The sequence below is a fragment of the Desmodus rotundus genome, chromosome 1 (genome assembly GCF_022682495.2).
Source record: "Desmodus rotundus isolate HL8 chromosome 1, HLdesRot8A.1, whole genome shotgun sequence".
In the NCBI taxonomy this organism is placed as follows: Eukaryota; Metazoa; Chordata; class Mammalia; order Chiroptera; family Phyllostomidae; genus Desmodus; species Desmodus rotundus.
Window position 1 is genome coordinate 147931748 of NC_071387.1, and position 22929 is coordinate 147954676.

The window sequence follows — 22929 nt, forward strand, 5'->3', positions numbered from 1 at the left end:
AGACCGCGCAGTCCCACATTTGCATGTGGACAAACCGGGAGGAACAACTGGGGAGCGAGATAGACCACACAACCCAGGGTTCCAGCACGGGGAAATAAAGCCTCAAAGCCTCTGAGTGTGAAAACCTGTGGGAGTTCTGGTGGTGGGAGAAACTCCCAGACCCACAGGGTCCTAGAACATACACAAACCCACCCACCTAGAAATCAGTACCAGAAGGGCCCAATTTGCTTGTGGGTAGCAGGGGAAGTAACTGAAAGCCGGCCAAGAGTCAAGTAAGCAGCATTGTTCCCTCTTGGACCCCTCCCCCCCCCACAGAGCCACAGCGCACTGTGTGAGTTGTGCTGCTCTGGTGAATACCTAAGGCTCTGCCCCTTACTATGCAACAGGCACACCAAGACAAAAAAATATGGCCCAAATGAAAGAACAGATCAAAGCTCCAAAAATTGAACTAAGTGATGAAGAGATAGCCAACCTATCAGATGCAGAGTTCAAACCACTGGTAATCAGGATGCTCACAGAAATGGTTGAGTATGGCTACAAAATAGAGGAAGAAACGAAGGCTATAGAAAATAAAATAAAGGAAATATACAGGGAACCAAGAGTGAAGGGAAGGAAACCAGGACTCAAATCAATGATTTGGACCAGAAGGAGGAAACAAACGTTCCACCAGAACAGAACAAAGAAACAAGAATTCAAAAAATGAGGAGAGGCTTAGGAACACACAGGACAACTTTAAACGTTCCAACATCCGAATCATAGGGGTGCCAGAAGGAGAAGAGGAAGAGCAAGAAATGAAAAGCTTATTTGAAAACATAATGAAAGAAAACTTCCCCAATCTGGAAAGGAAGTAAGACATGCAAGTCCAGGAAGCTCAGAGATTCCCAAACAAGTTGGACCCAAGGAAGAACACACCAAGACACATCATAGTTAAATTACCCAAGATTAAAGATAAGGAGAGAATCTTAACAGCAGCAAGAGAAAAGGAGATAGTTTCCTACAAAGGAGTTCCTATAAGACTATCAGCTGATTTCTCGAAAGAAACCCTGCAGGCAAGAAGGGGCTGGAATGAAGTATTCCAAGTCATGAAAGGCAAGGATCTACATCCAAGATTATTCTACCCAGCAAAGCTATCATTTAGAATGGAAGGACAGATAAAGTGCTTCCCAGATAAGGTCAAGTTAAAGGAGTTCATCATCACCAAACCATTATTATATCAAATGTTAAAGGGAGTTACATAAGAAAAAGATAAACAATATGAACAGTAAAATGACAACAAACTCACAACTATCAACAACTGAACCTAAAAAAGAAAACAAAAACAAATAAGCGAACAACTAGAACAGGAACAGAATCACAGAAATGGAGATCACATGGAGAGTTATCAGCAGGGGAGTGGGAGGAGGGAGAACGAAGGAAAAGGTACAGGGAATAAGAAGCATAAAAGGTAGGTAAAAAATAGACATGAGGAGGTTACGAATAGTATGGGAAATGGACAAGCCGAAGAGCTTATATGTACGACCCATGAACATGTACTAAGGTGAGGGAATGCTCCTGGGGCAGGGGGTGGTACAGGGCAGAGGAGAATAAAAGGGAGAAAAAAATGGAACAACTTTAATGGCATAATCAATAAGGTACTTAAAAAAATTTATCCATTAACAGATGAATGGATGAAGAAAATGCCACACACACACACATAGGAATATCATTCAGCTATCAATAAAAGGAAATCCTGCCTTTTGCAACAATATGAATGTGCCCTGAGGGCATTATGCTAGGTGAAATAAGTCATGCAGAGAAAGACAAGTACTTTTCTCACTTATATGTGAAATACAAAAAGCTGAAACCATAAAAATAGTAGATAGTGGCTTTTAGGGACCGGATGGGGGGAAGTGTGGAGGTGTTGGCCAAAGCATACGAAGTTTTAAGTTCTGGGGATCTAATGTATAGCATGGTTACTACAGTTAACAGCACTGTACTGTACACTTGAAAATTATTGAGAGGGTAGGTCTTAAATGTTATCAGCCTACAGACACAAAAAAGGGTAATTGTGTGAGGAGAAAGAGGTGTGAACTAACCTTATGTAGTAATCACTTCGTAACATATACATGTATCAAACATCATGTTGTACCCCTTAAACTTACATGTCATATATCAGTGATACCTCAATAAAGCTGGAGTAAATTTTTTAAAATGTAAAATAAAAAATGGTCACACCCTCAATTAAAAAATCAGCGTGATTGATGTTATCAGGTAGAAATGTAGTATCAACAGGCTAGACATGTGTAACTAGTAAAAAATAAAGTTTATTTAAAAATAGGCTTTGAGGAACTAGCTTCACATCTCTTATGACTGGTGCATGACTAATTCATAACAACTAGTTTTTACTCTTCTATTACTTTAATATGTATAACTTTTTATTTTGCAATAATTATAGTCTTATAGGAAGTTGCAAATAGTACAATGAGTCCCATGTACCCTTCACCCAGTATCCCCCAGTAATAAGATCCTATGAAATACTACTTCAAAACCAACATACTGAAAGTGGTACAGTACTCCTTAGTAGACTGCAGACCTTATTCAGTTTCACATGATACAATGGTACAATACTCCTTACCAGATTGCAGAACTTATTTCAATTTTACATGCATTTATTTGTGGGTGTGTGTAGGTTTATGCAGTTTTAGCACACCATGATCAAGATACAGAACTGTTCCATCAGCACAAAGGAACCCTGTGTGCAATCCCGTAATAGTCACATACATTCTCTACCCCTCTAGTCCCTATGCCTGACAACCATTAATCTGTACTTTATTTCTATAATTTTGCCATTTAAAGAATGTTATACTTTAAAAAAAATTCCTCATAGTACCCTTGAGGTCCATGCAAGTTGTATGGGTATTTGTTTTCATTGAATAATATTCCATGGTTGGTTTAACCACTCAACTGCAGGACATGTGCGCTGCTTCCTGTTTTGGGCTATTACAAATAAAGGCGATAAGAACATTTCTGTATAAGTTTTCTTGCCAACACAGGTTTTCACTTCTCTGTGATAAATGTCTAGGAGTTAATCTGCTGGGTCACATGGTATATGTACGTTTAACTTACATCTTTTCTTGTGCTTACTTGCTATTCTGTTTAGTGAAATATCTATTTATGTACTTCACTCATTTTCTAATTAGAATGTTGGTTTTTACTATTACATATTCTAGAATGATCATATATATGGTTTGCAAATAATTCTCTCAATAATTTACTCCTCTTAAATTTTTTGCAGAACAGTTTTTCATTTTGATAAAGTCCAATATATCAACTTTTCCCTTTAGGATTGCTTTGGGGTGAAGGCTTGGAACTTGTTGCCTAGCCCAACAATAAAATTTTGTCCATGATTTTATTTCTAAATTTTTTGGTGAATTTTTATTTATTAAAGATTTTATTTATTTATTTTAGAGAGAGGGGAAGGGAGGGAGAAAGGGAAAGAAACATCAACGTGGGAAAGATACATTGATCAGTTGCCTCTTACATGCTACCAACTGGGGAACCTGGCTGGTAACCCAGGCATGTGCTCTGACTGGGAATTGAACTGGTGACCTTTTGGTTCACAGGCCAGCACTCAATCCACCAAGCCTCACCAGCCAGGGCTATTTCTAAAATTTTTATAGTTTTACATCTTACATCTAAGTACATGACACATTTTGAGTTAATTTTTATGTAAGGTGTGCATTTTATGTCAAAGTTCATTTTTTGTCTTTGTGTGTCCAATTACTCCAGCATCATCTGTTGAAAAGACTATCCCTCCTCCATTCAATTGCTTTTACACCTTTGTCAAAAATCAGCTGGTTGTATACTATGCCACCTTGATTACTCTTGCTTTATAGTAAGTCTTAAAGTCAGGTAATGTGAGTCCTTCCAACTTTTTCTTCAAAATTGACCTAGCTTATTTAATTTTACACATGGATACTTTCATTTCCCCCCATTTTGTCTCTCACTTTATTCTAGAGAAGAAAGTTCTTGCATAAGCTCTTCCTTTTCTTGTTGCAATTCCTGTAAATGCTGTTGGTTTTGCTCCAGTCTGTCCTCCAGCCACTGTAGGAGAGGCCCGCTGACTGCTGACATCTGCCTGCACAGATTCTTGGTAAACGCTGAGCCATTATGGATCTCGGTTAGAGTCCAGATGTGTAAAATCTGAATCCTTCTATATGCATCCTGCTCCTCTTGGCACAGGACCTTGGGCAGCTCAACTGCTGATTCAAGGAATACTTTCCTAATGGTTACATGAGGTACAATATGGATTGTGATTTCAGTTCTCTCATACTCTTGAGTTCTTTTGAGCCTGAATGGATTGAAAGCAAGTATAGAGTACCTCGCCAGTTTTTGTGTTTTTATCTTCCATGAAATAGGAAAAATAAGTCCTACAAAGCCTTGATCCATCATCTGGTACACGGCTTGTGTGCAAACATCAACATGTGAAGGCCAGCAGTTATATGAGGATGGGAATGATACCAGCCCACAATTCTCATGGGGTGACCTGTTAGTTCAGCCAACCTCTCCGCCTCTGTTGAGACCGCAGATAGCTGCTCTGGAGAAATTTCAACTTGATCCTTCCTCTTATCAGAACATGGCAAGATGATAACAGAATGAATGTAAACAATTCTGACAGTGTCAATCTTTTCAGCAACTGTGCTTATTTTAGTTCTGGCACATATAAATTTAGAGTCATTTCTTGTGTCATCATTCAACTCCCTTATATACAGTCCCATCACCTGTTCCTTTTCTGTGCTCAGAGCATGGTTGAGACAAACTAGGCAAGCATCCAACTCAAGAATGCCTGCACTGCCATCATGGTCCAACCCTGCTCACGTCCGCCTTGGGCCCACTCAGGCCTGACCAACCTGGAGCTCCAGCCACTCTTCTATCCTTTAAATCGGGTACTGTGCTCTATTCAGCTTTACATACCCTGAAATACATAGAATAATAGCTTAGAGATTAATTCTTTGAACAATTTAGGAAACCTTACTCACAAATTTAAAACTGTCTACCAAATCAGTGGTTCCTAATTCTGACTGTGTACCACAGAGGGATTGTTGGACGGATTAAATATCACATACTGTATCTCCTCAAAAGGCACATTATACTGCTATTAAAGTAATAATTAGGGGGAAGTATGTAGCAACATGAGAAAATGTATACAGTCAAGAGTAAAAGATACCAAAATATGGGCATTGTGTTTATAATTAAGCAAAGGGTAACTTATCATCAAAGCCCAGAACAGAATAAACAAAATAGACACTGGATGACAACTTAGGATTCTAGATCCATTTTTGTTACTGACCAACTGTTTAGTATAAACTTGCCATTCATTCCAAATTTATAACTGAATGCATACTCAGGGTACAGTTTAAACTTGGGAGATTATTAGATGGCACCACCTAGTGTTCCTATTCAGTAATAGAAAAAAAACAACGACCAACCAACCAACCAAAAACCAAACCCTGAAAGAGTTCTGACAGCCTAACAGACTCAATCATAGAGTTTGAAAAAAATACAGATGTCTCTTGGGTCCTAACCCAGGCCCACATAAAAGCCCTAAGAGTTGGGCCTGGACAATCACATGTAAAAAGAGAAAATAATCCCTCTGTGACACAGAATTGAGAACTGCAAATATGATGGATGCATCTTCCACCATGGTAGAGCCAAAAAGTCAAACAACCTTATTTTGCTACATGGAAGTAGTTTAGATAGTAATATATTGTAAAAATCCATATTACTTCAGAAAATAAAACTGGGTAAATGGGAAGAAGGAGCAGCAAAACTGGGAATATGAATGTGGATGTAGTATGTATACATGTGTATATGCTGAGTATGTAGAGGGATGTGTTATTAGAGAATATACCATGTTCAGCTATCAACTATAAGGAAAAACAACCCCTTTATTTGCATGCCTGCACATGAAAGACAATTATTAAGCTACAAAGCTAACTCCTAATGATTGGGTCATATCTCACATTAAAACATAAAAGTTTTACTATTAAGCTCATAATAAACACAAACTATATGTCAAGCACTGTAAAGACAGTGCATTTAGATTCTTAAAAAAATAAGTTATAAACCTGTAGAATATAAAAATTTAATGAGTTTTAAAAGATTTATTTTAATCAGTGGAGTTGCTTTTCATAAGAAAGTGTATTTCCCCTCTTCTAAGAGAAAATGTTATGTTAAAGATAAAATAAAAACACATTAAAAGGTATATTAAGGGGCTTCTAGTAAAGAACAACTCTTAGGCTAAAATAGTGTAGTGGTACCACACTATTAATGGTGGTCATGCTGCTTAACTATAATTCAAAACCTGATTTGGTCATGTTCTTAACTACCTAACCCCAATTTTAAAAGTTCAGTTTTTGCACTAAGCAAACAATTCAAGTGAATAATGTGGCAATTTCCATGTAAAATTTGATATTTATATTTTGTGACTATAGAAATAATTCTTCATAGGTCATAAGAAACACAAGATTTCAGACTTCCAGTCAAGATGGAGGTGCAGGTAAACATCCTTTGCCTCCTTGCACAACTACAGAAAAATTTATAACCACACCTCAAAACAAGTTAACACCCAGAGCAGTCAGAAGTAGAACTGCATAGAAGTCCAAAAACCAAGGAGTTAAAGAAGCTACATTCATCTAGACGGGTCTAAGAGGCAGAGATGCAAAGATGGCAGAGAGATGTGGAGAGGCAGTGAAACAGGCAGTCCCAATATTCACATATGGTGGATAAAAATTGGGAAGGATACCTCAGGAGTGAGGGATCCCAGTCCCAGCCCAGACCACACAGCCCAGTATTCCAGTGCCAGGAAGATAAATCTCCATAACTCCTAGCTGTAAAAACCAGTGGGGGTTGGAGCAATGGGACAAACTGGTGGATTTTCAGGAGACCCTGCTTAAAGGGCCCACACAGACTTAGAATTTACACAGACTCAACTCCTCTGGGATTCAGCACCAGGGCAACAGCTGAAAGGTCGCCAGTCACATACAGAGAGTAAATGAAGTGACTGGAAAAAGGACAAGTGCCAGACAAACCTCGAGAAGCCAGGCAGTGGCATTGTCCCCTTTCTGAGCCCTCCCCCTACACAAAGCCACCACGAGGTGAATAGGTTGCCCCACCCTGGGCATAAATAAAATGCCAAAGGTTAAAGATAAAAGAGAAAATCTTAAAAGGAGACAGAGAAAAGCAGAATTACCTACAAACGAGTTCCCATAAGACTCAGGTGATTTCTCAAAAGAAACTTTGCAGGCTAGAAGGGAATGGCAAGAAGTATTCAAAGTGATAAAAAGCAAGGACCCACATCCATGATTACTCTATCCAGCAAAGCTATCATTTAGAATGGAAGGGCAGAGGAAGTGCTTCCCAGATAAGGTAAAACTAAAGGAGTTCATGACTACCAAGCCATTATCACATAAAATGTTAAAGGGACTTATTCAAGAAAAAGAAGAACAAAACTATGAACATTAAAATGGCAACAAATTCACAAATATCAACAACTGAATCTAAAAAACCTAAGCAAACACCCAGAACAGGAACAGAATCATAGACACAGAGATCATTTGGAGGGTTATCACCTGGGAGGGGGAAGGATGAGAACTGGGGGAAAGGTGCAGGGATTAAAAAGCATAATTGGTAGGTACAAAACAGAAAGGGAGACGTTGAAAATAGTACAGGAAATGGAGACACCAAAGAACTTACATGCATGGCCCACGGACATGAACTAACTGGTGGGACTGCTAGAGGGAATGGGGGTAATGAGCGGAGGGCAGCAAATGGGTAAAAATTGGGATAACTGTAATAGCATAATTAATAAATTATATTAAAAAATAAACAAGATTTGCTAGTAGAAGGACACACCTTATACAACCCTTTCCAGGATGTCAAGAGAATACAGACAAGGTACGTGCAAAATTCTACAGCTTAACAATGTTTTTTAATAACATTTTCTAAATTTCACATATTACTTTCAGAATTGGATCTAGACCAATTAAGGAAAAGGCAGAAGGAAGACTTTCTTTCATAGAGATTAGAGATTTAACAGTGTTTCATCTAACAACACAGTGAACTGAGAATTTAGAATTAGACATTTGTGATGTGGCCCATCAGACTCATGGACACAGGGAGATATGGCCAGATTACTGGGCAAAGGGGAGGGTCCTGGGACAGCACAGGAGAGGCTGTGTCCCTGGTAAAGGGTAAACAAGTGTTACGTTGCCCCAGTAACCAATGTAGGGCAGCATCTGAGGATAGAGTTCCCCATCCCTGGCAGAGGTGCTGTGGGCGGTGGCCCTCGCATGGAGTCTGCATAAAGCTAGAGTGTGATAAAGGGAAAATCCCCCGTATCCCCTTCTGGTTCCTGATTTAAGGAGAAACCACAGGTTACACCAACATGCATACCTAAAGGTTAACATGAGGGCAGGGGGCAGTGCTGACCTTCCAGTCTAATCTGAAAAAATGAGGGATCAGCTGTGGACCACAAGGCGGTTTGTCTGGGGAGATTTAAACAAAGGGAGGGCAGAGGCTTGCAGTTCTCTTCCTCTGGGATTCACAGACAGAGCCCCTTCATGACCAGGTACAGAGGTTGGCAGAGGCTCTGGGCCCCAGGCGTGGGAAGCTACAGATCAGGACCATGTGGATTCAAGGGAGGGAGCATTAAAGTGGAGAGCTGTCTGCTTAGCAGCCTTGGGCTCCAGAAGGGCAGGCAGATAAGGATGGAGTGGGATTTCTGGGCTTGATTTTGGGTTTCAGCCTTTTGGGGGACAAACAGGTTTTGTATGTGTTTTGCAGAAGAGAGTAGCCTGGAGCCTGGGAGTTCCCCATTTTCCCAAGTTGTGCAACATTTTTTTAAAGACCTTTTTCCTTCCCAACCAACCTTTGTCTTATGCCTGTATTTGATGGTGGGCAGCCAAACCCCACTTTTTTCCTGTAACATGACTAGGGATGGTCAGGAATACAAACCAACCCCTGTGAGATCTTTGCAAAAAATTCTTGATCACAATGCTTCCAAAAAAGTTTCTCTACAATTTTCTAAACTTGAAATATGTTCGATTTAGCCACAGGAAACTGCTTACATTTTAAGCATATTATTTTTAAAAGGAAGTCGTGTGACTAAAAAATCTACTAAAAAAACAAAATCGTAAGCATCTCACCTTTTAATATTAAACCACCTTATCTACATTCCCAAACACTTAACCCTAATATTTTAAGAGATCTATTAAAAACCAGATACCAGTAATGATAATAACAAAGGACTAGAAAACAAAAAACTGTATTCTAATTTGCCTCCATTCTCAACTAGCCATATTATTGTGAACAAATGATTAATCTCTCTGGACCTTAATATCCTCATTTGTGAAATGAGGGACTACAATATTCCCTGCTCTATTCTGGCTCTAAAGTTCTCTAGTCGTGCTCTTGATCAGAGACAGAAGCACACAATTTCCAGCCTGATCCCTTGTGATTCCTAAGTACTTGCACAGGTTGATGAGAAGGGTCCCAACCCTCCAATGGTCTGACCACACACTGATTAGTAGGACACCACTAGGGTCTTTACACTCCGGAGTTAAATGAAAGGCCAGGGTTAATTTTGATTAATTATTCACAATGTACTTAAGTGCCACACATGACAGTCTCCACTAGGCACATATACTTCATCAGTAAAGCAGCACTGGGACTTTTGAGTCAGAGCCTGGGATTTCAGTCTAGCTGTACCACTTAATGTGTGTGGCCTCGGGGCAGGTCTCTTAATCACACTGTCTCTCATTTTCCTCTTTTAGAAAAGGCAGATCAGGGGAAGAACAAATGTAATGAAGTATTTGACAATGCTTTTGAAATTCATAAAATATTAAATAATGTACAGCATTATTTCTGCCATGAGCAAAATATCAATATTTATGTATAACCTTAATGTAACTTTAAGTTTAGTTTCTAAATGTTTATTTTTGTTGTGATTTTAAGAGAAGTTAAGCTGACTTTTTTAACTTCAATTTTTAAATACTGAAACATATTTATTGTAAACATTCAAGCAATGCAGATATATAGACTAAAATTAAAGTACCTTATTCTTGCATCTCCATCTACTTTCCCCTCCACAAAGATTTTCTATGTATCCTTTCAGAGTTTTTCCTATATATTTATATTTACAACTTATTAAAACAAAATGCCTCTGTGTATGTTGGCATTTATCATTTACCCATGTATAGTGAACAATTTCATGCCAGTACATATAAAGATCTATCTCAACCACTTTACTACTGCATAGTATTCTTTACTAGACCAGAGTTTAACTTTCACTTTTGGCGAACATTTATTTTGCTTCTAATTTGTTGGTGGAATAAATAATGCCAAAACAGTCTCCTGCACATATTTTTGTGCACATGTATTAGCTTTCCCAGGCTACCAACAAATTACCATAAACCTGATGGCTTGCAAACAACAGAAATTTATTCTCTCATATTTCTGGAACCCAGAAGTCTAAAATCAAGGTGTTGGCAGGGTTGGTTCTTTCTGGAGTTCTGAGGGAGAATCCATGCGTACCTCTCTTAGCTCTCTGACTCTCTTCTGTGTCTCGAATCTCCTTTCTCTTACAAGGACACCAGTTATTAATCTCGAGATCGTTGCCTTAACTACATCTGCAAAAACCCTTACTCCAAATAAAGTCATATTCTGTGGTTCTGGGACAACATGTCCTTTGGTGCCAATTTCAACCCACATAAGAATGTCAGATAAAGTAAAAAATTGCACTGCTAAAATGCCCTTCAAAAGGTTGTAATAATTTTCATTTCCACCAAGGAATAAAGTGCTCTTTCCCCCACATTCTTGCCAACTTTTAAAACTTTTTGCTATATTGACATGTTAGGTAAAAAATAATGTAACATCATTGCTTCTATTACATCTCTCCGATTTTTAGTAAGGCTATTCCTCTTTTTATGTATTTGTTGACTATCTGTACTTCTTTTGTGAATTACCTATTCATACATTTTGTCATTTTCTAAAGTGATGTATCATTTTCTTCTCAATCTTTAAGAATTCTTCAGTCTAGACAGACTTGAGGCAGGCAATATATACAATGTTAATATTTTGTCTATTCTATTTATTTCCACAATTTCTTCCAAGTCTGTCACTTATCTAACATTTTATCTTTCACTACGAAACATTTAAAATATTTATTTAGTCAAATCTATCAAATTTTTCCTTTATGTTCTCTGGGTTTCATTTTACATTTTATTGGGTTGGCCAAAGTGTTCGTTTCGTTTTTTCCTGTAAGATGGCTCTAGTAGCACTTAGTTGTCTTCAACTTCATTTGAAACAATTTTGTTAGATTATATTGTGACAGCTGTCACACCAGTGTGCATTAAAAAAAAAAAATCAAAATTGGTGAATTTTTGTGTAGCCATTTTAATACTGCAGATGGAAGAAAATATGCAACATTTTCAGCATATTATGCTTTATGATTTCAAGAAAGGTCAAAATGCAACTGAAATGCAAAACAGTATTTGTGCAGAGTGTTAAGAAGTTGCTGTGACTGATCAAATGTGTCAAAAGTCGTTTGCAAAGTTTTGTGCTGGAGATTTCTCACTGGATGGATGCTCCACGGTCAGGCAGACCAGCTGAAGTTGATAGCAATCAAATTAAGACATTAATTGAGATCCACCTTATATTATGTTATTGGTGAAAATGAAATACGTGTCTTTTATTTTACATAAAAAAATAAACGGACTTTTTGGCCAACTCAATAGACTTTTAAGATTGTATATGCTATCACAAAGTAGGACAAATACAGATCTATGAGTCACAGAAAGCATATCCTACTCAGTCTGCAAATGCCTTAGGAATGAGAAAATATTGGAGGTGCCAGAGGATGCTCTAGGCTAAATGTGAAAATAAAGAAAGGAGGAACAGTAAAGCTGGAGAAGGTACAAGTGATTTAACAATCCACCAACTGCTGATGTGCAACAATGCTTTATGTCTGAGAGGGAAGACAAATGTAAGGCAAACACATTTTTCAGTCCTCCAGAAGTTTACAATTAAGATGTAAGCAAAAACATTTTAGGCAACAGTTAAGCAGCAATAATTTTTCAAAGAATTAGCAATGGGCTTCAAACCAATGGAGACCATGGAGATGACAGTACAATGTAGAAGAGAATTCTGATTGGTTTCAAGAGATGGAGAGTACCAACCCTAATTTTAAAAAATTAAAAATCTTTCATCACACTATAATAAATATCAGAAAAGCACACCTATAATAATTAAACAGCTCAATGAACTTATACAAAGTACTGTAAACACACCTGTAACACCAGCACTCAGCTCAAAAAAAGTTTACGACAGCACCAAAAGCCCCCTCCTACTTCCTTCTGGCCACTCCTTAAAAGTTGAGATTAGTTTTGCCTATTTTTGTGTTTTATATAAATGGAGTAATATACTATGTACTTCTTTCTCTCAAAACGTGTGTGACATTCATTCAAATCTTGTATGCAGCTGTAAAATTTTCTTTCCTTCTACTGCACAGTATTCTATTATGTAAGTATTCAAATACATCATTTATCAATTACACCAATGATGAGGAGTTTGTGTAGTTCCTACTTCTGTGCTCTTGTGAAAAGTACTGCAATGAACATTCTAGTACCTTGAAGTATCTTTGGGTGTATAGTAACTTTCGGCTATATACTAGGGGGAAGAACTGCAGAGTCATAGAATGTATATTATGTTCAGCTTTAGTAAATAATACCAAATGGTAGTTATAAATGATGGTTATAAAGCTCTTTCAGTACTGTATGAGAGTTCCAGTTGTGCTACATTCTCATCAACACTTTTTCCCCCCACCTTTTTCATTTTAGCCATTATAGTGAGTATGTAAGCAAACACAATTATTATGGATAATATGAAAGTTCAAAGAGTCAGCAAATCTCTCACAACAAAAGATCAAATGATAAGAAAAGAAAGCAGCCATTAAAAAGAATATGGGTATTAAAAGTATTGTAAAAACTCATTTTCACTAATAAAATGGTAGGAGAAAGCAAACACATACTAAAGACAGACAAAAATAGCTCAATCACAGAGCCAGCAAACAGTGCTTAAAAGTAGAGAAAAAAAAAGACAAGACAAAAATAGGAAGCATGGCGAATAAGTAGTCAGTGTTCTGGTAACTGTAACCTATAGTATGAGTTCTCTCACTAAGATACTACAGCCCATACTTTTCTGTAGAAGCAATGGCTACTTAATTTCGGTGGATGAATATCAATAACACTTTTCTAAATAAAATACAATGTATATTTTGGCAAAAACTTATAGAACAGCTTTTCTATATACACAATGTAAAATCCTACCTGTACTATGTGAGATATATTTCTTTAAGAAACTACAATGTATAGTTTGAATAAGGCATACATTTTTAGTATAAAAGCAAAAGTCAGAATCTGTAATACTACCTTCACATCTGTCTAATATCCAACTTAAAAAAAAAAAAAATCCCAGACTTCCGCTTAAGCTAGTAAAAAAAGAAAAATCCTGGTACAAAGGGAAAACACAAATTACTTGCAGGTTAGAACCATGACCTCATGTCATCCATAAGCTCCTAGAGAATGAGGACCACATCTTATAATTTATCAAAGCCCTTCCGCACACATTTAGCCGAATATTCTTAGCAGAACATTCAATAAATCCTACCTGCCAACATGTTAGAATCTACAACTCCTGAGCAATTTATCACATATGCTGCTTCAAGTAGCTGGTGAAAAGTGATTAGATATTTATGTATTAAGTTCTGGTAGACCTAGTTCAAATGCTCATTATTTATTTATTTTTAGAGAGAGGGAAAGGGAGGGAGAAGGAGAGGTCGAGAAACATCGATGTGCAAGACACATCGATGGTTGCCTCTTGTACTCCCCAGTTAGGGACCTGGCCCACAATCCAGACGTGCGCCCCGATCAGGAATCAAACCAGCAACACTTCAAGTTCGCAGGCTGGCACTCAATGCACTGAGCCACACCAGCCAGGGCAAAATGCTCATTTTTAACAAGAATTCATCTACATGCACAGATTTTAAAAGTCATAAAAAAACAAACACTGGGAACTTCAAAATAACAAAGTAGAAAGCCATAAACTATGTCCAACAGATCAAACCTCTTTTTTTCTAAATAAAGCTTTAGCTTATTTTTGCAAAGTTCATCTAGGAGAGATTTATACATGATTACTCCAACCAAAGAACAACACTGTTAATTTATAAATGCTAACTGTTAAAAGACAGATATGTGGTAACCTCTGATAAAAATTGTGTGATCTTCTGGGAGCTTATTAGCTTGATCTTTTCCAGGTTAGAATTTCTAACATTCATAAGTTAAACTGATGTTAGGTATTTTACACTTAATAGAGTGAACAATACAGTTTATAAAACTTGTGTGTATTTAGTTGATGAGGTAATTTCTAAATTTTGAGAATTTATTTAATTGATCAAAGTCTACAAAGTTTTAAGAAATATGAAGATGACTGAAGAGTAAGAGCGAGCTCTAAGAAATCATTTAAGAAATGCTAATGAAACATTAGAGGGCAGATGACCAGGAGACTGAAAAGAAACTTTTTGATGACAAAGAGATTTTTACTGACGAGACAAAAAAAAGAGCAAATGCTACAAAACTAATCAAACATAAACCAAATACAAGTGATCAACAGGCAGTCATCAATGTGAAAGTACACAACACAAGACGGTGCTACAATCGTGACTCTTTCAGTCCCAGACAATTCTAAACTGTTCTCCCAAAAGATTACAGATTAGACTTGTTAAGTGTAATATTTGAATAGAATGGGAGTGTTGTATTACAAGAAAAATACAGATGAATAAAATACATTTAATAGTTTATGAATAAATGCAAAGATATGCTCATCCAACACGTTATACCGGGTACAACTAGTCACACTGAAAATAAAATGCTAAAAACTCACTCACTGTCTTCTGTGGGAAGGACCTGCAGGGAGTAAATCCACTCTATTATATCCTCTTTGTTCACCACATCTAAGGAATCCAACATATCCAGCCCAGACAGCGCAAAAAATGCAATCGTCAACCTAAAAGAAAAAAAAGTCAGATTCCATCTTTACTATCAAATCACTGAAGACTTTCTAATTCAGAGTAATAATAAACTCATTCCAATTTTCCAATTAATTTAAACACAACTCCCATTTTGCAAAAGCCAGAAAACAAATATATTCTTATAATTTAGTAGTAACAATCAAACCTTTGTTTCAATTTTTATAAAAGGGATATTTTGGGGTTAAGAAACCAATCCTATTCATCTGAATTTACTGAAGTCTGTATATCAGTAGCCTGAAGGCTAAAAGTAGATTTAAAAAAGAGAATTTCCTGCACTTGTTCAGTACAAATAAAGTCAAAAGCCTGGAAAAATATATAAAAATCTCAATTTTCACTAATTTGCCTAAAATAATTATGCTTATAGTTACTGTTTAATTCTTAAGGAATGTTAGAATAAATCCATTTTTATTCAAATTTGTTAACAAATACTGTGACCTTAGAAAAAACTTATAATGAGTTTTAGAAAGGAACACTTTAAAAGAATACAAATGCATTTCAATTCAATTCTCCCAAAGAGAACCATTCTTGGATGGAAGGAAAAACTGTAAAACAATATTCATCCCCCTCTCCAAGACTGTGCACAAATCAGAAATCTAAACATTATGCTTTCATATGAAAACTAGTACCTTAGTGATTGCTTCTCACATGAAGAGCTTGCTATGTATAATTCGTTTCATGTTGAGATCCATTCCAGAATGTTGTTTAGTTCAGCATGGTTATCCCATTTTCATATTCTAGTAATTCCTATGACTGATATGGATAAATTAATATTTCAAGTCATCTGGTCTAAAATCTTATAGCAGGGCTGCTTGAGGCATTCTTCAACTTTTTAATGGAGATTCTAAAAGAGGATTAAGGCTTAATGCCCTAAAGCAGCGGTCCTAAGATACTTTGGACATACAGAAACATTCTGAAGACATTTTTGGTTGTCATAAATAGGGAAGGTTGCTTCGCCTAGTTGGTAAAGGCCAGGGATGCTTCTACATGCCCTATGTTGCACAGGTCAATACCATTAAATAAAGAGGTATCTGGCCCCAAATGTCAATAGTGCTGAGGTTGAGAAACGATGCTTTAAAGTCATATTATCTGTTATCTGTTTATAAGTGTTATCTAAATGATCTGTTTTTCATTTTACTTGTTCCTGAGAATGAAGGCAAATACCAGAAATCAGTCATCTGATGATACACTATTTTAAAATTTTGCATATTTAAGTATTAAAGACTTCTAAAAGTCTAGCATTTTCAACTCACAGTGTTACAGAAACCAACCCCCTCCCCCTAGGGGTCTTGTTACTCTATGGTTCTTCTTTGCCAGCCACCGGGTAGGAATTGTGGCTCTCAATGCCAGAGTTTGGTAAAAAGAAAAGGAACTATTTATTCAAAAGTTATAGAGTAATGGCGGAATGTTGTCATTACATCCCAAAAGCCCTTTAAAACACCAGCAAACACATAGTCCTGCCTCCCCTTGCCAAAGCAGGCCAGTCAGGGGTACCTATCTCAGGAAAAGAAAACAGAAGCTGGTAGCTCCTGTTCTTAATCCAAAACCGCATCCTCATGGTGAGCCTGGGAATCCTTCTGCATCCTTTCAAACTGTTGAGAGTTCCACATGGCTGCTATATCTTGCTTTCCTGCTTCCTAAGCCTTGTGGTCAAGAGAGGACCCTCCCCGCTTCCCAAAACCCCGTGGTTAAGCCCCTGCACGGCTGCTGTGCCTAGGTTTAAATCCCTGCGGTGCAGATCTTCTGCTGTAACCTCATTTCTGACTCCTCCCACAACTGGCTACACCTGCCAGCACTCTCCTATTCTATGCCTTTTTTGGCTTCCAGTTAGTCTGGGCAGGCATGGCCCCATGGCATGGAGGAAACATCTCCAAGCTTTCACACAGGCACTGGCACTGTAACCCTGGAGCTGCCTACCAGTTACATCAAGGGTCAAAGTGACACCCATCTTCCTGGCTGCAGGCAGGCCAGGAGACTAGTCTGCTGTTATTAATATGCAAAATAATTCTCAATCCCCGTGCTACTGCTTTTTCAAGCCTCCAGGCTAGGCTTAAGGGGGGCCCTACGGCCTCTCAGTTTAGCCCCATTAATCCTACACCCCATTAAAATAGCAGTTGAGAATAAGGTTTATAGGATTAACACAGTTACAGAGCAAAACATATGTTTAAAAAGTGAACTCCTCAGCAGTGGCTGGTAGACAGGACCAAGAAGTTATTTGGGGCCTATCCTAAGGGAGGTTAGGAAAGTATTCCTTTTCTGACCACACTAGAGTTCTCAAATAGTCCTAAAACTTTGAGAGGAAGAAAATTAAAAAGGCCACAGAAAATACAGGGGACTTTTAGTCTGTGGGCCTCTGAGAGGAATAATGTGGGATTTTATGGTGCCCTGATGACTGCTACTGGGGGTGTAGATTGCTGTGCAATACACCCTGATGCAGGTGTACAGAGGAGTAATCTTGTCATGCATGTACCTAAAGCCAGGCTAGTGAGATTATTTTTATTTTTCCTTTGGAGACCATCTGCCTGTTCTCTTCCTTTCTTCTTTCCCCTAGAACTGAACTCTGAGTGTATAGTCTGAAAACTCAGAGCAAGTCAAGTCTTCCTGCCTCTTCTACTCTAACAAATACATATAAAAAGTATGGCATCTCATGGATGAAAAAGTAACATTTTTTGTCCCTACATCAACTTGCTTCACCAGTGGATCATAAATGAAGTCTCCAAAAGATCTCAAAATGTTAAGGCTTAAGAACAAATTGTTTGGAGGGGAAGAAGGGCAGAAGCACAAAAAGGAACAAAGATCAAATAGAACCTCAAAAAACTTTTTTTTTTTTTTTTTAAGGAAAATGAGTCTGGGCAGTGAAAAAAAGAATTTAGCCACACTACTATGATTTTCCTATGCCACTAAGTGAGTAGTATACAATTAGGCTAGAGCAGGTGAGTGGCCATTTGGGAGTATACTGGAACACTGATTTATGAGAGTTGACTAGATTCCCAAACTTTGGATCTCTTGCTGCCCCTTTCTAGTATAATCTCTTTAATGGCATCTCCAAGTGTCTTTAACAGTGGACTACATTCCTAGATGTAGCCTAGATCTCAGGTGGGGCTATAGCTAAATTATATTGCAAAGACTTCTAAAATTAAAAACAAGCTGCTACATTAAAAAAAATAGGAACAAAGATGCTCAATAAAATGATTAACACTGGAAATGAAGAGCCTTAAAGGACACGTTAGAATTAATCTGAAGTTAAAATACATAGCAGATAGAGGTCCAAATAAATACTATGGAATGGCTGATGAAGTACTGAGTAAACTCTAGAATTTGAAGCCTTATTCTTCATCTGTAGTATTTTTAAATAGCTGACTCATCTGGTAAATATTTTTAAGTTCGGTCTTTTTTGGGAGTTATTTAACATGCAAAATAATTTTTTAATAAAAAACATTTACTGAACATCTACTGTAGACCAGATTTTGTGGTAAAAATGAATAAAACTAGCCTCCTAACCATAAGTAGGTTAAGTTATGGGGGAAAAAACTGTTGCTATATGATAAATGCTATTATAATCCTCATCTTATTCCTTTCTAAACCTGCCCCTTCTGCCTTTTTCTCTAGACCTGATGGCAGTTTTAATCCTTTAATGCTGGGACTCGTCAGTTTTCCTTCATTCCTCCTTTTATCCCTACTTCCACTGCCCCAGGACTTCCCTTCTGAACTACTCCAACAGCTTCCTAATTGGTCTCGTGGTTCTGGTCTTGCACCACTTAATACAAAGACCGATATCAAATCCAATGTTTACTTTGAAATGCATAGTTAACTGGAAAGATCCAGTGATTGGCTACTTCCCGTCAATTACATGATAGTAACTTCAAGTTTCTTGACGTGGCACACAAAGACCTCCGTGATCTGGTCCAAGTCTACCTCTCCAGAATGACTTCCTACCACACCCGCCTTACATTTTGAACCACTATTAGAGTACTGACTAAAGTTTCTCTGCTCAATATTCACTTACCTGACTTTATTGTCTTTGTCTATTTGCCTATAATACACTGGCATACATACATACACACAAAAAAATGAACATTTTTTTAATATTTAGCTCCAGGGTTACTTCTTCAAAGAAGCCTTCTCTAAGCCCGTCTTTCTTCTGGTTGAGCTATGTAGAGCGTTCCAGAATGCCCTGTGAATACAATTACTGTGCAAACTCAGACTGTGGTCAGGAGATCTGCAGCATCAGTTATCACTAGAGAGCTTGTTAGAACTGCAGTATCTCAGAACTCACCCAGACCTACGCAATTAGAACCTCCATTTTCAAAAGATTCCAGGTGATTCACAGGCACATTAGAGCTGGGCAGCACAATTCCAATCTGTTTGTGTATTTGTTCTCCTATCAGGCAAACAATCTCTGTCTTTAGTGTGCATCAGAACCACCTGGGATGCTTACAATAATGCAGACTCCCAGATCCACACAACATCCAATGTAGATCTGGGGACAGGCCCAGGTACGTGCATTTTTGTATGTACCCTGATGTCACTGATTAAGAGCCTCCCACCATCACCATCATACTTTGAGGGATACATTGCTAGACTGTGATATTCTTCAGATAAGGGAGGGGATGAAAAGACAGAATAATTTCGGGGTGGTTGTTAGCCACAGTTGCAACACAGGATATACAGGGGAAAATGGAAGGACTCAAAAGCAGAAAAATTATCTTGTAAAAATAAAAACTATCTAAACCCTTCTCCTTGAACAGTTGAATCTGTAAAAATAACATAATAGAAAACGGTCAATATTTTGTTCCTCAAATTAAAAAAGCCCACTTTAATTCCTCTTAACGAAATACAAATGGCAACAAGAACATATAACCAAAAAGCCCTCTCCAAACCACCCGTAAGAAACCTGTTCATTGACAAAGCTCACAATCCAAGTTTTACTATTCTCTTGAGGTGACTAGTAACTACCACTTTTCAAAGCTAATAAAGGAAAACCTCAAGTGAAACAACAATATACATTTGAGTTTTCATAAAGCCACTATTAGAAAAGTAAAAATTATCCCTATTAGTCAGTCTAAAGGAAACAGGGAAATGAAACAATTTTGCCAAAATGGAGGGTCAGAAAATAAGGTCAAATATTAGTCTTCTTAAGAATCAACTGTGTCACATCTATCAGTAAAAAGGAATGAACACAGGAACACCTGAATCATTGGTTTAACACCATATCCCCATTCCCAGGCACACGGGAGGCACTCAATAAATGCCTGTGGAAATGAACTGCAGTACTGGATAAGAATTATGTCTTTGTCAACCCACTGTTTTCCTTAAAACTCTAGTATTAGTAGAAATTTTGTGACCAATCACCTTTGTTTAAAAGGTTGGAGCTTCTTCACAAGTATCTTAGTCAATTATGAATCACATACACCACAAAAGAACTTAATGCTAAACTAAGGAAAGTAAAGACTGTAAATCAGGGAGCTGAAAAACTTTAAAAAATCAGTACAAAAACCAACACACACAGATTATCTTAAATGTGTTACTGAGCCATAAGAAACCAAAAATGGTTTTTAAAAATTCTACTCAAGTGACAAACACAAAGCATAAAAAAAGATATAATACCTCTTTGCTAATGTAACATAACATGACTAATGTTATTGTCAATTATTACATTAGTTGTTCAAACAATTTTGCTGTTTTACTTATGCTGTGACCAGGATTACACAGTTTACTGACAACATGCGTTAATCTATATGGTTTTGTCCATGCAGAAATTTTAAGGAATAGACCAGTCAAACACACCTGCATTTTGAAAATGCAACCACAGACCTATAATAGCTAAAAGCGAAGTTCAACAATCACAATAGAATGATTTTTTATCCACATAAAATTAATCCCAATAAAATATAAATTGATTTATTAAAATATTTCTTAACATCCTATATCATATAACCTTGGAACTTTCTCTTAAATTTATTGAGGTAACATTGCTTAATGACATATATAAACAGAAATCTTAAGTCTAGGTATGGGCTGTGCTAGTCATTCAATACCTATGGACACAGAAAGGCATATAAATAATGCTTTACTTTTTTTTTTATCAAGAATATTTTTCACCTTTCAGGGCTCAGATCACATTATTCAACAAATATTTACTTAATATGCTAAATACTGTTCAATGTCCCAGCACAGTGCCGTCCAGTAAAACTTTGAGACAACGGAAATACTGAAATAGAAACAAAAGCCATTGGTCAATGTGGTGACAGCAGATGTACTGCGGTGGCTACTGCAAACAGAGCTGAGTTTTTAATGTGATTTAATTTTAATTAATTCAAATTTAAATAGCCAAATGTGGCTATGGCTACCATATCGGACAGGGCAACCCTAGTGTTACAGAAACAAACAAGGTAGACAAAGACTCTGCCTTTGTGAAGTTTACAACCCAGTGTGAAGAAAAAAGATACTAAAAAGTAAACCAATGAATATATAATTTCGGGTGGTGACTGGAAGTGGTGTCTTTTGCAAAGGGTGATTAGGAAAGGCATCTCTAAAGAAATCTGGATTAGGTACCTGCCTTTCCTATATGCTCCCATGAACCCTATACAAACATAGCATAGACCCCATTGAAACTGCTTGTCTTGGTCAGCTGTACTCCAGCACCTAACATAATAAACATTTCTTGAACAAGTATGCAGAAGTGTTCTATAAAACTTCCAAAACGGACCCAGTCGCGCAGCGTTCAAAATACACCAGACTCCGAGTTCAAAAAATGTGGACAAAACAATCTGCTCTTTCTTCCCAGCTTGTCCCATGCAGCTTTGGAGCCTCGCTTCAAAACACGGCAATGCAGAGCAAAAACTGCCTCCTCCTCTCGTTCTTCTCATCCCCGACTTTTACTCCGAATGACTTATTCATAGTTTCTTAGCTTCTGCCAGATCATATTGCTCAGCCACCTCCAACTTACAAGGCTTTTGCGAATATACTTTACCAGGCTGCTTCACGCAACACTGTAATTCCTTTGCCAATCTTCTTCTATAGATTTATAGTTCCTGAAAAGTTAATTCCTATTCAAACCCGAGAGGATCCCTTCTGCTCCTATACATCAAACACAATACAGTCACTCTATTATGAATGAGTGTAATGTATAGTAACGGAAAACAGACTTTAATGATGAACACGCAATAGCGTATATAGAAACCGATTATAATGTTGTACACCTGATATCTGTATGTTATTAACCAATGTTACCTCGATTAAAAAAAAAGTCAATGAATTAGGAAAGGGAAATACAGGAGAGGCTGTTTATTTAAAATACGATGACAAACGCTTTGTTTTTTTCCTTTTATACTCGAAAGTAATGAGACCGGAAAGACGGAGTAAAAAGGAAGCTCAAAGTTGACAAGAAAAATGGGAAGTGAAAAAGGCGGAAACCGGTAATTCCAAATCCCTAGACTAACAGCTCCCAAACCCGCTCGCCGTAGTTCGAAGGGAAGTGAGCGACTACAGGCCCGCCGAAGAGGGGAGGCACCCGGTTGTGCCGGGTGGGCGGCGGCGCAGCCCCCCGCGGGCGCCTAGTTAGCCGTCGGGCTTCAGGGCTTCTTTCCGCTGAGGCCCGGGCCCCGGGACGGCGATATGGACTGTCGTCATCAGTTACCTGCTGGTCTCAAGCGAAGAATAGCGCTCCGGCAAAACCTGGAGACAGCGCTGGAAGAACCGCACGTGCCGATCCCGCAGGAAATCTAGCCGCTCTCCCTCACAATCCCCCACCAGCCGCTCGTCCTCCGTGGCCGCCATGCTGCTCCGGAAGCAACGTCTGCCGTGAC

At 37.9% G+C, this 22929-nt stretch overlaps 1 protein-coding gene and 1 pseudogene across 2 annotated transcripts in view; both read right to left on the reverse strand.

The window, feature by feature from the left end:
* PGGT1B (protein geranylgeranyltransferase type I subunit beta) overlaps positions 1 to 22929 on the reverse strand; it is a 63211-nt gene extending 40282 nt beyond the window's left edge. The window contains exons 1-3 of one of the 2 annotated variants that reach the window (XM_024563265.3): positions 22761 to 22897; positions 15751 to 15874; positions 14981 to 15099 (exon numbers count right to left, since the gene is read on the reverse strand). In XM_024563265.3, coding sequence (XP_024419033.2) covers positions 14981 to 15062 — 82 coding nt within the window. In that variant the 5' untranslated portion in view covers positions 15063 to 15099; positions 15751 to 15874; positions 22761 to 22897. Of the gene's footprint in view, positions 1 to 14980; positions 15100 to 15750; positions 15875 to 22760 lie in introns of both variants that reach the window. The other variant, XM_024563264.4, reaches the window with a different exon arrangement.
* Positions 2083 to 7753, reverse strand: LOC112307139 (lys-63-specific deubiquitinase BRCC36 pseudogene; annotated as a pseudogene).